The sequence below is a fragment of the Arvicanthis niloticus genome, chromosome 26, assembly GCF_011762505.2.
Source record: "Arvicanthis niloticus isolate mArvNil1 chromosome 26, mArvNil1.pat.X, whole genome shotgun sequence".
Lineage (NCBI taxonomy): Eukaryota > Metazoa > Chordata > Mammalia > Rodentia > Muridae > Arvicanthis > Arvicanthis niloticus.
Window position 1 is genome coordinate 36,080,880 of NC_133434.1, and position 15,124 is coordinate 36,096,003.

The 15,124-nt window shown below is 47.8% G+C and overlaps 1 protein-coding gene across 2 annotated transcripts in view; it reads left to right on the forward strand.

The window, feature by feature from the left end:
• The window catches only part of Aagab (alpha and gamma adaptin binding protein), a 38,730-nt gene that overhangs the window by 11,117 nt on the left and 12,489 nt on the right, over positions 1–15,124 (forward strand). For both annotated transcript variants that reach the window (XM_076925741.1, XM_076925742.1), the window contains exons 2-5: positions 2,588–2,778; positions 2,900–2,996; positions 3,261–3,350; positions 4,760–4,843. In XM_076925741.1, coding sequence (XP_076781856.1) covers positions 2,588–2,778; positions 2,900–2,996; positions 3,261–3,350; positions 4,760–4,843 — 462 coding nt within the window. The remainder of the gene's footprint in view (positions 1–2,587; positions 2,779–2,899; positions 2,997–3,260; positions 3,351–4,759; positions 4,844–15,124) is intronic.

Here is a 15,124-nt window from a genome sequence, read left to right on the forward strand (position 1 = left end):
TCGCTGCCCTGCTGGTTTATGGAATGGTCCCCTCGTTCTGCTGTTCCTGTTTGGTCCTGGGGAGACAGTGGATCTTTACGTCCAAGGGTGTGTTACGGCTTGTGGTTGTACCCCAGAGTGCTGTGACTCTGAGCCCAGCATCTCAGGGAAGCAGGAGAGGATGCGTGAAGCTGGCTTCAGCTTTAGGCTCTGCTCCACACGCTCTCTGTTTTCTATACTGTACTGACAGAAGGAATTGGAATAAGGCAGTCTTCATCCTTCTTCCCCTACTTCTTACTTGGCACAGATCTGATAACAAAGTCCATACCCAGCCTGACTGGACAATCTGACTAAATAGCACATGCTAAACCAAAAGCGTGCTGCTGAGCCGACTGGGCGATGCAGTTGTTTGAGGCGTTTCAGAGAGTAAAGCAAAACAGAACCCGGGCAGCTACTAAATCACCAGAAAGTAAAATTCATTTTGGTTTTTGGTTCTATTCCCATCTGAGTTTAACACAAAAAGAAATAAATATGCCAGCCCATCCCCCGTTTGCTTTTGTTTATTTACTTATCTTAAAAGGCTGTATTAACATACAATCTGTGCAGCATACAGTTTGCCCAACTGAAGTGTACCATCCGGTGCTTCTTAGTGTGTGCAACCCCTTAACAGATCCAGATGTTCACGGTTTCAGTTAGCATGTACTTGCAATTTAATTGATTGTATTTTGTCATTGAAGACACTGTTTGGGAAAAACCATGACCCCAAATTGATTCCAGCTTTTAAGTACAGGACTTAAGGAATAGTGGCAAGCCACGGAGCCGAGTCCACTTGGTTTCTTCTTTGCCTCTTAACAGTACTGCTGTTTGTATTTCTTCTCCTTTAAAAAACAGCCACATGGTTATTTTAAATTAGCCAAGAATGAGGACTCATTTCATGTTGGCTCCTCCCACCCTTTCCAAGCCTGTCTCTGTTCTGCGACATCTCCTGGCTTGGGCTGCCTTCCTCGTGTGCTGCCGGCAAGATGGAGTCTGTGTTGGCTGGGTGATACAAGGCTGCTGTTAGCTTGGAACATTAACTCGGACTGGGAGGTGGACTTTGATCTAGGAATTGGTTTTTTGTTTGCTTGTTTTCTCTGTGAGAAATTGATTCGAAAACAAAGTCTTTGATTTTAATAGCTCCTCTGTCCTGCTGCACGCCCACCTGGGTTGTCATGTGAGGAACATTGTAGCTGGTTGCTATGGAGTTAACACTAAATAAAGGATTGTAACTCAAAGTGGAAGTGAGGCAGAATTGCCAGTTTGTTAAAGAGGTCAAAGGTCAGTTTCAGACATGGGCACAGATTATTCCTTTAAGAGAAATGACTGACTGCTTGGGCAAAAAATTCAAGGCAAGGGCTGGAGAGATGGCTCAGTATGTAAAGTTCTTGCTGGGAATACAAGGAATTCAAAGACCAGTACCCACTGCTGGTCGTGGCCACACATGAGGGAGGCATGGCTTCAGGTACTCTCATAAACTGAGGAGAGTCAGGGGCCTGCTGGACACCAGCACAGCCCAAGGTTTGATGATAGACCCTGTCTCAAGGGAATAAAGTGGAGAGCAATAGATGTCCTCTCTAGCCTCTGCATGTGTGCACAGCGTGCACAGCTGCACACCCTAGTGCACAGAGAACACACTCTTTCTTCACCTCTGAATGAGATGAAGGTGTTGGGGATGGTGCGAGGGTGGGAGCTTGGCTGAGAACCATCTCAGTCACCTTTCCCAGTTACAAATGTCGTGTGGTGCAGGGGCCAGCCTGTTCCTGCGGCTCTGAGACCGTAGTTACGTGTGTTTGCCCATCTTCTGCAGTGAAATTTTACTACCTGCACAGCACATAAATTTTTGGAAGATTTAGTTATAATGGAAAACATTTAATTTGCTTTGATAACGTTTTTAAATTCGCCAGTGGTGTCTCTGTCAAATAAGGATTTGGGTGGTTTTCAAAGACTGAACAAGAATGGATATAAATAGAATTGGGGCCATTTATCAGTATCTATTATTTTGTTTCATTAACTGAATTAATGTCTAAGCATTTAGCCCAAGGAATATATTCAGCTCTCTTTTATTAATGACTTAGCGTTAATCCGCTCGTCCTCTTAGCGTGCAGTAAGTGCAGAGCAGTTAGGGTTTCTGCAGCCATCTACTTCCCATGGAGGACTTACGTAATAAAATTAATATACCCTCATTCTTTCTCTTCTCTTTGCTCTTTCCTGGGTATTTATCAAGGTAACTTCCGCTCCCCTCCCACCCCCACTACTGTCTAATCTAGAGCTAATGAATTTTGTATTCTGAAAAAGGATATAGCCCAGTGGTACAGCACTTGACAAGTACTGGAAGGTCCTGCAGAACTGCAAAACAGAAAAAAAGAAGGAAAGCGGATGGTTTAAATAAGGTCACAGTTGTTTTTGTAATGATTATTAGAGAGGACACTCTCCTAGTAACTGCAGGACTCTTTAGATCCATTGCAGGGAAGCAGCCAAGGCTCTGGGCCGGTCTGGTTATCTCACTGAATGAACTGGCTAGTGTGTTAGGGTCTGTGCCTTCCATGGAGACACTGTGCTATTTATTTAGATATCCTTGGAACAGAAGATGCTGTTGTGGAAGCAACTTCCAGCGATGCTGTGAGGTTTTACCCCTGGACCATCGATAACAAGTACTATTCTGCAGAGGTCAACCTGTGCGTGGTGCCAAGCAAGTTCCTGGTCACTGCCGAGATCGCCGAGTCAGTCCAGGCGTTTGTAGTTTACTTTGACAGCACACAGGTAAGCTCTGGCCTCCTGTGACACCTCCAGTCAGACATTCTCATACGCTTTCTGCTTCTCCTCTGTGTCCTCCGAGTTCCTCAATGTATCTCTGCATTTTTGTTCATTTTTGCCCCCGTAGAAATCAGGTCTTGACAGTGTCTCCTCATGGCTTCCTCTGGCAGAAACATGGCTACCCGAGGTGATGATCCTGGTCTGTGATAGAGTGTGTGAAGACGGTAAGACCTTCCTGCAGACTTACCTTTCCGTGAGGACAGGTCCACCCACGACCTCGCTCACCAGGTTCCTCTGTGGCAGTGCTACAGTAGTTACGATAGTGTTTCCAGCATGCCTGAGGCTGAGGTCATTTCACTCTGTAGCTTTATCTTAGATGCCTTTAGAAGGCCGTTGACACTGGGAGGAAGCGTTGAGGTCTGTGAGGGCGTTGACAGTCTGTCACACTTTACCTCAGCTTTACCTAACTTTCTTTGGTGATGTTTTAGGAATAAACCGACAACAGGCTCAAGAGTGGTGTATCAAACACGGCTTTGAGCTGGTGGAGCTCAACCCAGAGGAGCTGCCTGAGGAGGACGGTGAGTGCTCCTTCCTGTCTGCAGGAAGCGGGGCGTTTGGTTGAGGTCTGAGATTCTGGTCTAACCTCGGGTGATCAGAGCAAGAACCCACAAATACTAGTTTTCTCTGGCAGTTTGAAAAGCTTTGAGCAGAACCCGCTGCCGTGATCCTCCCAGCTCTGGCATAGTCTGTTGGGTGGATTCCATTGCTCAGTGTAGCACTGTTGAAAAGGCACGTGTGTGTTTAAGTAGATGAAAGTAAGAGATCACTGCTGGAGACCATTGTCATCGCCCTGGTCCTCTCCACTGCCAGCTAAGGATGGCGAGACCTGGGTGTGTGTGTGTGTGTGTGTGTGTGTGTGTGTGTGTGTGTGTGTGTGTGTGTGTGTGTGTGTGTCTGTGTGTCTCTGTGTGTGTGTCTCTGTGTGTGTGTCTCTGTGTGTGTGTGTGTGTGTGGTTTATGTTACTCTTTTTAAATTCATAGTGAGCTAAGGCTGAATTTCGAGAAACCTCAGGAGGCTGCCAGACCTATTGACACCCAAGCCAAAAATAAACCCTGAGCCTCCCCCTCCCCTCCCCCAGGGCAGCTGTGTGTTGCCTGCCTTCTGTTCCGCAGCCATCTGGACCTTCAGTTTCTTTTCTTTCTTTTCTTGGCAAGATTTATTTTTTCATTTTATGTTTGAATGTTAGGCTGTATATATATGTCCATGCACTGTGCATGTGCCTGGTGCCTGAGCAGGCTGGAACTGGGGTTACAGATGGTTGTGAGGTACCATGCTGATACTGGAAATCATACTTCAGTCTTTGAAGGAGCTACCAGTTCTCTTAACAGCTGAGCCATCTTCCCAGCCCATTTTTTCTTTGGGGGGAGGGTCTATTGAGAAAAAAATATTTAAAAAATTCTATGTGTATGTGTGTGTGTGTGTGTGTGTGTGTGTGTGTGTATGTGTGTGTATGTATGCATACTTATCTATAGGTACCTCCAAGGCCAGAAGAGGGCATCATCCCCAGGAACTGCAGTGAGCCACCTAACATGGGTTTGGGAATTAAACCTCTGCAGAAGCAGCAAGCACTCTAACCACTGAGCTATCTCTCCTGCCCCAAGATTAGTGTTTTTTTTTTTAGTGCTCTCCTCTGGTTGTTTAGTAAGAACTTGCATTTTCCGGAGATTGCGAGTAGATTCCATGGGTGAAGTGATGGCGACAGCTTGATCTCACAACTCCCTTCTGTCCTGCCTGTTGTTATCAGGAGCCCTGTATTTGCTTTATTCATTTGTTGCTATACATAGTACATTATGAAGCAACAGCTAGTAAACAAGACAATTAGACCAAGTTATTTGAAAGCGTGGTTTCAGGTACATTTAGGCGTTATGTGAATGTGTAGGTATATCTAGGTGTGTGTACAGATCTGGGTGTTTCTTTCCCCGGCAGATGACTTCCCTGAATCTACAGGAGTGAAGCGGATTGTACAAGCACTGAACGCCAATGTCTGGTCCAATGTCGTGATGAAGAATGGTGAGTGCCTAGACACTGTCGCTTTTACCCTGGAACATGTTTTAAATTAACTGGATATATGTGGAACCATTAGGAGACTGGAATTTTTGTTCCGGTTCTCGAGCCTGCAGTTGAAGGAAGAGCAAATGTTGGGGGCTGTTTACTGTGTGCTGAGTAGGTAATTCAGCAAGCATGTGCATGTTACAGCAGGCCTCACATTGCCTTTGGCTTTAAGAAGACCTAAAATTTTAAGATTAAAGAGCTCGCTAGTCTAGCTGTGGGATTCTTTGAAGTAGTCTCTGTCTTTGCCCTCTCTGGACTCTGTATGTGAGTGGGGTTTGTGTGTGCTTTTCAGATGCCAGTTGGCAAGCATGGCGGTGTAGTGAACACAGTCACATATGCAGAGAGAGCTTCCAGGAGAGCGTGGGTTCTCATACCATTCTTCATGGGATGGTCAAAATTGAAAGGGAGAATGCTTAGCTGGAGGAGGCATGGCTCCAAGAACAAGGGATTTATGTTATAAAGCCCCTAGGCAAGTCTCACACAGCAGGCAGGGGAGCTCCCTTAGATTTCAGAACACCAGGCAGGAGATGTGGGCTTTCTCCTGTAGTAAGCAGGTAGGTGGTATCTCTGCAGGTTGACGTTAGGGTGGTGTGTGGGAGGCAGAAGTGGAGCCCCAGGTCAGAGAAGCCTGAGCTGTTGCAGCAGCCTGAGGGTGACTGTTGGGCCCTGCAGGCTGTGATGGCGGTGACTATGAGGTAGAAGGCTAGGTTTGACCTGTAGCCTGTAGTTGGCTGACACTGGCTCTTGGAGCCTGCATTGTATTGCTCAGTGTTCGGGAACAAGCTCACAGACTCAATGACTTAGACTGTGGGGGTTTATTAAAAGGTCAGAGTCCTACCTTTGAGGTGCCAGGGCCACCTCCCTCCAGAGATGCTGGAGAAGGGTTGCCCCAGCCTTGGTTCTGGCTGCTGTATCCCTTGACTACACTGTTACTTTTAATCTTCCCGTGGTTTCTCCCTGTGCGCATGTCTTTGTTCATATCTCTTCTCCTATAGGGCTGGTAGGGACATAAAATTAGGGCCCACCCTATGGCCACATGACCTGTGTTCATGTCCCTGTTTCCAGATGATGGTGCATTTCACTGTATTAGAGGTTAGGACTAGCATTGTGGTTTGGGGACTGCAGTTCAGTCAAGAGTGTAGTGCCTGGACAAGTGTGCTGTGTTAGGTGAAGCACTGCAGAAGGGAACGAGGAAACCTGTCTTTTACAGTCGGTCTAGCCTGTCCTCCCTGAGATAAAGGGCAAGTGGGTGGCCAGCTTGGTAGGTGCGGAAGGCCTCATCCCAGCTGTTGTTAGGCTGGTTGATACCCTGACCCCTCATCTAACCCTTGTGTTAGCAAAGCCCCTTCTTGCACAATAAGGAAATCTTTTCTCCTCCCTTTCCTTCTTCCTTCATCCTCCCCACTTTCATGTTAGGGAGACTGACCTGTCTGGTGGGCCTTTCCATTCATCCAGCTCACTCATTCCTTCATGACTTCGCTGGTGAGCATTTGTCATAGCTAGCTACTGCTTCAGACAGAGCACAGTGTAAAACTGAGTTTGATATGGTCCATAAACTAGCTCAATTTAGAATAAAGTTCTATTCAGTACTGCCTGCTATAAATTTGGAATAGCTAGAAATTCAGTGAAGCTTTTTGGCTTTAATCTTTTTTTTTTTTTTTTTTGAAAACTCTGACCCTCGTTTCATACATTAAAGAAACGATGGCTTATAATTCACATTTATAGCTGTGTAACCTCCCAGTGACACTACGGCCTCCCAGGTCCTTGAGTTAACGAAAGGGCACATTGGAAATGGTTGGGAGGGACGTGTCCATCTTAATGAATGTGTATACGTATATTCAGTACACACACACACAACATGTACTCTCTTTTTTGTCACTCTTCCCTAAACCAGTGTAAGAGGGGCCCCCTTAGCAGTTTCACTGTGTTAGCTGTTGCATGTGATGTAGAGAGGATAGGGGAGGGGCGCCTAGCTTATGACAGTGATAGAAAACAGCAGGGACTGGTGTGGGCATTTGGGAAGTCCTGGACACGTGTCAGTTTACACACTGAGCATACTTTGCTTCTGTACAGGTTGGTTTTCTGTCAGCTTGACACAAGCTAGGGGTACCTGGGAAGAGGATATTTCCATGTCCTCCATTTGGCCTGTGGGACATCTTGACTAATGGTTGAGTGGAAGGACCCAGGCCAGAGGGTAGAGACGCCTCTGGGTAGGGGTCCTAGGTTGTCATAAGTAAGCAGGCTGAGCAACAACCAGTAAGCAGTGCTCCTCCATGACCTCTGCTTCAGTTCCTGCCTCCAGGTCCCTGCCTCGAGTCCCTGCGCTGACTTCTCTAACTACAGCTCTAAGCTAAAACAAACCGTTTCCTCCCCAGAGTTGATTTGGTCCTGACGTTTGTCACAGCAGTACAGAGCAAACTAGGGCTACATCTTTGTGCAAAAGCATTTCTACATCCTGTGTGTTCAAACAGCGGAACAGTGTTCTTAAGTGTGAAGCCCGAGGCACATTGTGGGTTTGCATGGCTCTTGGCCTTCATCTCATTTTTCCCTACAGTCCTGGGACACTGATGTGCTTTCAGCTAAAACCCAAAATTTTGGCATTAGTTTACTTCCGTGTTAAGGGGACCCGGGTCTGTGTTACAAACAAAATAATCCGTCTCCTCCTAATAGAAGCAGGCAGTGGAGCCAAGGAAGTGCAGATCTAAAGAAGTAGGCATCTTGCAGAGGCTCAAGTCTGTCCCTAGAGAGACAGCTCTGTGTGACTGTGTGGTAGGCCCTAGGGTCCTTCCAGGGCAGCCTGCGTCCTCTGCCCCCTGAGAGCCTGCGGCCTTTCTGGTATGCGTGCCAGCAAGCTACATCTTCCTCAGCAGCTGCTGCCTCCTCCCTTCCTCTTCTGTTTCCTTTACGCTGTGTATATGTGAGGTGTGTGGACGCGCATATGAGGTGGGATAGAGACCTTTGATGAGGTCAAGGGTCAACCTTGGGTGTTGTTCCTCAGAGCCGTCACCTTGTATTTGAAACAGTTTCTCACTGGGCCATGAGGACTTGCTGATTAAGCTATACTGACAAGCATATGCCTTCACAACTGGCTTTTTACCTGGGTGTGGGCGGACACTCGGGGCCTTCTGTTTGCACTGCAGCCACTCCAATGGCTAAGCTATCTACCCAGTCACACAGTAGGTTTTCTGAATGTCTAAAGTTAGGCATAAGAGAAGAGTCCGTCCATGGTCCATCGGGGTGGAGAGGGGTGGAGAGGGGCTCATGAAGCCCCACCTACCTTAGGAGCCATTGGCAGTTACCGGTCCCGGGAAGGGGCATCATTTCCTTCTGTGATGTAACTGCTAGTGAAGTTGCCCAGCAAATGACCTTCCAGCCATGCTTATGCATGCAGCCCTGATTAAACTCTGTGAGTCACAAAAGCAGCCACAAAATAACCACAAAACCCCAAATCAACCGTGAAAATATAATGGAGACTGTCGGGAAGAAGATTGGTTCAGTGAGAGTAGGAAGGGGCGAGAAAGGGTGATGGGGAGGGGACTGACTGACACGCCCGGGTTATCACACTTTAAGGTGTATTCAGAAGAGCCGAAAGAACGTCCAGGCAAAGCATCCTTATACACACTCAAGCTGCGTTAGTCGCGACAGCCCATGGATGAAAACAAGTGCAGAACCAGTGGGCAGTTCGTTCACCAAATTGCTACTCGGCTCTAAGAAAGTACGAGCCAGCTACACCAGGACTAACCCCCCACACCACCACTGTGCCCAGAGCTTTCGTGTCATTGTGCTTTGATGAGACATCGGGAACAATTAAATCCATCGAGACACAGTATTAAGCATTCGTGGTTCCAGGGCTGAAGGAGAGGTTGCTAAGGAGGTGGGATTTCCTTATCAGAACATGAAAACGACGCTTTGGACTTGGTGATGAGCGTTGCAGAGTTTTGTGACTATATTAAAAGCACCGAATTCTATCCTGTAGAGGGAGTGGCTTTGATATGTGAATGGCATCTCTCATATCCATGGGTTAGAGTATGTTCATTATCCTACTTAATTTCACAGTATCCAATGTGTGTGTTGGGTGCAGGGGTTAAATGACTTTGCCTGAGGCACAGAGGTCCAGAAGTGTCACACTCATTACCAGGCTGGCGACATGCAATCCCCTGGGAACTTAGTAAGTAGTAGTGTCCTGGTTGCCCTCCCAGACATTCTGAGGTTTGAGGTGAAGCACAGCTTCCCAGATCTCTGTCTGCTTTGAACTCCGTGCATTTAACTCGCTATGTTTATAAATTACTAGACTGTAAGGAAGTTCCCTCCGTACCACTCGTCCTCCTGAAAATCAGGTGACGGTGTCAAGTCCTAATTACGTGTATGTGGGAAGAGCTGCTGTGTGTGCAGTGCCTGTGAGTCTGAAGAGGGCGTTGGATGCCCTGGAATCTGGAGTTATGAGCAGTTTTGAGTTGCCTGACACAGATTCTGGGAGCCAAACTCCTCAGGGTCCTCTGAAGGCCAAGCACATGCTTTTAACCACCGAGCTGCGTCTCTAGCCGTGGGCTATGTTTTTATCTGTATGATGAAGTTGGTCTTCATCGGCTGCTTCCCAGTCCTGGCTGCACACTGGGAACTTTTGAAGCCCACCAGTGCTGTCTGGCCAGTCTACTAGGAAGAGGGAGGTGGTTGGGGGACGGGCAGCAGCTGCAGTCTTAATGCCACAGGGACTCAGTTATAGCCATGGTGAGAACTGCTGGCGCAGAATAGTCATCTAATTTTGACTTGTGTGAGTGTGCTTAATCACGGAGAGTGGATGGGGCATTTTGAAAGCTTCGTTGGCCTCTGCTTCTGTAGTCACCAAGAACCTGCATTTTCACATTCCTGAATCCTGACTCTCAAAAGCCACAGGAAGAAAGACAAGACAGGGCCAGTACTAGTTCCCTTAGGAGAGGTGAAGGCAGGGAGTGTGCCAGTCCTTCCTCCTCCATCCCTGTGACTTGTGTTGTTACTACACTAAGGTCAGCTGTGCTCCTTGGCATCTGCCATCATATAAGAGTGTTGTTCAGACTCTGTGCACTTGGCCATTTGAGTCGTCCTCTGCTGGCCTCCAGCCTCTCCTTGGTGTAGACTTTAGGGTCTAGTCTGAAGTTTATTCAGGAGCTACCTGTTGAGCACGCACTGTGCTCGGGACCCTGTGCTCGATTTACACTGCTGAACAGTCAGTGTCTGCACCTATGGGCTCCCTGTGGGAACAATATTCACTAGGCAGCAGGACACTAGTGAGTTATGGAGGGTGCTAGAAGGTGCTAGGTAGTGGGAAAGGAAACCAGAAAGGGCTCCAAGGCTTGGGGTAGACTGCAGTACAAATAGGGTTGTCAGGTCAGGTCCCTTGGCGGGTAGAGAGCGTTCTAACAAGGCGTGCAGTAAGCTTCAAATGCACCCTGCCATTTGAAGGATAGTGAGGGGCTCCCTGGGACTGCAGAGGACAAAGAATGGGAGAAGGGATAGAGCGCTTGGGTATTCAGGGCTCTGTAAGCCATCTTGATGTAAGCCAGCTTTGGCATCTGCTCCGGTAAAACTAAGCACTTCACTAAGGCTTTGCATAGAAGAAATGGCATGATCTCACTGAGAGAGGACTCTGGCTGCTGAGTGACGGAGAAGGCCAGGAAAGACCAGGGGAGAGAAAGACAACTGTAGGCATTACCTCAGCTGAGGGATTCTTAGTGGGGGGCCCAGGACAGGCAGAAGAATCTGTATCAGGCGCTACACTCACCTCTGAGGGGAGCTCTGTTACTGAGTAGTGCGTCAGGTGTGCCTCTGTCAACTGCCCTGGCAGAAAACTCTCAGAGCCTCTGGGCTTGCCTGTTAAATAGTGCAGGAATAGCATCACGGCCTCCTTGCCAGATGACCACCCGCCCTTTTGTGACCCGGAGCTGTGTGACAGCATCCTATGAGTAATTAATCACATAGAGAAATGAAAGGCCGCAGCGGGTAGAGCAGGCCTTCGGAGAAAGGCTGTTCCTTCCACTCTGCTCCAATTCTGACAGCAGCGCTAAAGCATTTTTCTCCGTCCGTGGTGTGCGCGCCCATGCTTCTGCCCCAGGACCAGCTTTTGTTTGACCACGCTTTTTCCTAGTCTTCCTGTGAGGTGAAGAAAGCTCTCATGGAAGTTGGGTGCTGGCTGTGATGGCCCATGTCTGTAAGCCCAGCAGAGACTGAAGCAGGAGGGCCTGAAGTTGCGATCAGCCTGACTGTATAATGAGACCGACCCCGCCTCAGAGAACTGGCCGGGGTCTGGTTCAGAGTGACTGAGTGATCAAGGAGATGGGGAGAACGGTGGCCGTCTAACGTAACACACACGTGCACACACACATACACCCGTGTGCACATGCACACACAAAATATACATCTATGGCTGTGTTGACCCATTAAATTGTGTGTGTGTGTGCGCGTGCGCGCGCGCGCACATGTGTGAGTAAGCAGTAGTTTATTAAAAACTAATCTGGAGGTTAAGCACAAGGTTATGGGAAAGATGCTTAGGAGGAAAACAAGATGCACCAAGAGCATGGTGTGGGTTTGTTAAAGAAAACTACAATGACCTTGTAGGTTTATTGTTGGGTTCCTTTGCTGCATGTGAATATGTATTCACAGTTGTGGAGGAAGGCTTATGTACATGTGTGTGTTTGTAGAGGTCCAGGGTTGATATCAGTATCTTATTTGGTCACTCTCTACTTTATATTTTGAGGCACAGTCTCTCGTTGAAGCTGAAACATGCCATTTTGGCTGTTTTGGTTAGCCGGCTCTCTCGGGTTATCCCTCTCTGCTCCCTGCGTGCTACGCCATCCTACCTAGCATTGAACTCTGGTCCTTGCACGTTTGTGTCAAGGACTTTACCCTGCCGAGCCATCTTCTCAGTTCCTTACAGTCTTACAGAATGTAAGAGGCATTGCTTACAGGAAAAAGAGGCACCGGGGAGGTGACTCATCTATATACAAAGTGAATTAGCTAAGGTGGTGCAGGATCGCAGGGCTCCGAGCAGCGGTGCTGTCTCCATCCTACTGTGGTTGCTCAGCTCAGCAGTTATTAGTGCGGGAGAGAGCTGAGCACAGAGATGGTAAGTGGCCCTGGCTGCAGGGGAGCCGTTGGCAGAGCCAGGTGCGTTCTTGGCCACAGTCGGCTCAGCCTGGGTGCTCTTTGATGAGACCGACTGGAGGTAATGATTATATCTGGGGTTTGGGGTTCCTCTTGCTCGTTGTTTTTAAATCCTTTTGTATTACCTGAATGGCGTGGTGTTAGTGCTAACACATTGTCCTGAACTTAATTAATGCTAAGAAAGTACAGCGCCGCCCCCGGCCAGTCAGTGCCACCAACAGCGAGCAGCTACCTGTGGGTGGGAGCAGCGTATTTTCCTTGTTTTACTTGGAGTCAGGGTGGTGTAGCCTCCTCTTCAGCTTGAGTTATGACTGGTTATACACTGTAGGCACTCGGTGGTTTTTAAAACCTCATACCAGGTTTTAAAACAAACATTAATTTATACACTTGCAGACAAATCATTGTAGTCCCTCTGTGCTTAGTAGGGGAATGTGTCCTGAGAAAGCCATCATCAGGTGAAACCATCATCGTACGAACATTGTGAGATGTGCTCACACAAACCCAGAGGGTGTAGGTCAGTCACCTGATGCAGCCTTCCTGGGAAGTCACAAAACACAGGAAGCAGGTGTAGGAGGCTGCTGTGAGTGGTTTTGCAATAAGCTTTCTTTTGTAAGTAGAAATAACAATAAAAACTATTGTATAAGTGTGTAAATAAGCATCATTTATTATCACTTTCAAGTAGTGTGTGCAATGCACACATGTGGGTAGTTCACTGATGGTAGTACAGTGGACCTGTTTAAACCGGGGATCATTGTGGCTTTGTGGTAACACATTAGGGCATTAACAAACAACAGGCTTTTTCAGCTCCATCTCAGTCACTGTTCTATTACTGTGACAAGATGCCATGGCCAAGCAACTCTTACAGAAGAAAGCATGTAGTTGGGGCTGGCCTACGGTGTCAGAGGTTTGGTCCATTCTCGACATGGCAGTGCAGGCAGTCACTGAGCAGTAGCCGAGAATACATCCTAGGCAGAGAGAGAGACCCTGGGCTGGGCTTTTCAAACCTTAAAGCCCATCCCCATTGGCACACTTTGTCCGACAAAACCACACCTCCTAATCCTTTTCATCTTTTCAGATCGTGCCACTCCCTGGTGCCTAAGCATTCAAACATGAGCCCGTGGAAGCCATTCTTGTTAAACCCGCCACGAGCCTCTCAGGGTCTCTCCGACCGCTGCTGTACTGTACTGCAAGCTTCAGTTGACCCAACGTTGTGTAGTATATGTCCATACTAGAAAGATAAGCAGATCTCCCTGACAAACACAGCTCATGCGCTGACGTACAGCGGAGTTTTTGCTATTGGCTCTGTCAGTGTCTTGTTTCATCAGATGTAGCATTCTCACTGAATGCATTACTGCTCCAGAAGGGAGCAGTTTGTCAGGAAGTTCTGCATCCTTTGATGCTTGGGAGACAAATTCCTACTTTTGTATGTATAAGGCCCAGCTCCACACAGCCCACAACCAGCATTATCTGTGGCATTGAACTACACCTGGGAGAAAACAGGCCCTAAAACACCCCTGGTGGCAGGAGCTCCTGGGAAAATGACTGAAAGTACTGAGCTCCCTAAGCCCTGTCCAACAGGAAGTCCCCAAACACCCTTGTATGGTGAAGGTCAGACTTGCAGGGACCCATAGGTTCCACTCAGCATTCAAGACTTCACCACAGATGGTCCAGGAAGTGAAGCGGGTGGGACCCATGCTCACACTTAGGGCACCTTTGGGGCTCTTCAGCCTCCTCAGTTTGCTTACCCCTTCCTTTCTGTATGCCTTAACTTTCCTCATCTAAACCCAGGCTGCAGTCAAGGAAAGAATATAGATGAAATCTCAGCTCTGTGCTCTGTTCCCCGGGCTCCCATCACAGCCTGGTCTATGGCTTGAAAACCAACCAATAGGGTCTGACATTTATAGTTTGGTAATACCCCTTATTTATCAATCACTGCCATGAGAGTAGAAACTGTGGGTCACCACCTTATGACAAATGTGACATGCTTTAAGTCCCCGTCCCCTCCCTTTGCGGTTCCTAATAGTGTCTCTCATTTGGTACAGCAGAATGCCACGTTGTAAAGTACTTTGTTTGAGGCAGGGCGTTAAACTTGGGTAGTACCTGTAAGAGCTGGGTAGAGTCTGGAACACTGTTCTGGCTCAACCTTTTTGAGACCTACACATCATGGAAGAGGTTAATACACACAACACCTTTGCAAGGTATCAGTTTTATGTTACACAGTGTTCCTGTCCCTGCTTTCATAAGCTGAACACTGGCAGGTTCTGTGGAGGGCTTTTTCTGCACTGGTGGCTTCTGGATGTTACATCAGGTAGCACAATGGTGGATGGAGAGGGGGTGGAGAACCAGTGAAGGAGCCGGTAGACCAACAAACACTAAAGAGCCACTGTCCCACCCCCGTGGGCAGAGAGCCTGGGCTTCCAGAGCAGGCAGAAGCAACTCTTCCACACAGCCGTCTTCCCCATTACAAATGAATGGATGAATTGAGTATCCGTTAAATCACCACCTAAATGACCCTCTGTGCCCCTGTGTCCTGAGTAAGTGATTCCAGGTCGCAGGCCCAGCTGGCCTTGTCATTGATGGAGAGAACGGGAAAAAGCTGTGGGTGCCCACATGCAAGGCCTCAGTTTCCACAGCTGCCTGAGATGTTCACCTGAGAAAGTAGATATCTTATCTCTTACTCTTAAAATATTATATCATCACCACCACCATCATCACCACCATTGTCATCATCTACATAGCTCAGGCTAGCCTTGAACTTGACGCTCTTGCCTCAGTAACCCAAGTTCTGGGATTGCAGACATGTGTCACCACATCCAGCTCTGTATACATTTTTAAGAAGTGAAAAATGATTGAATAAAAGTTTAGATCTAGTGTCACAGAAAAAACATCAGATTAGTGAGAGGAAGAATGGACAATGAAGAGGGTTCTAGAGTCTGCCTATACCTGTGTAACTTTGGGAGCTCGGTTCTATGTCCCTGGACCCCAATGTCCAGTTTCAGGGGCAGCATCCACTGGAATGGATGTCATTTAATCTATAAAGCTGTGCTGGAGTCCAACTTCTAGACGTAACATTCAGGAACCCAAGATATGGCTGAGCATTCA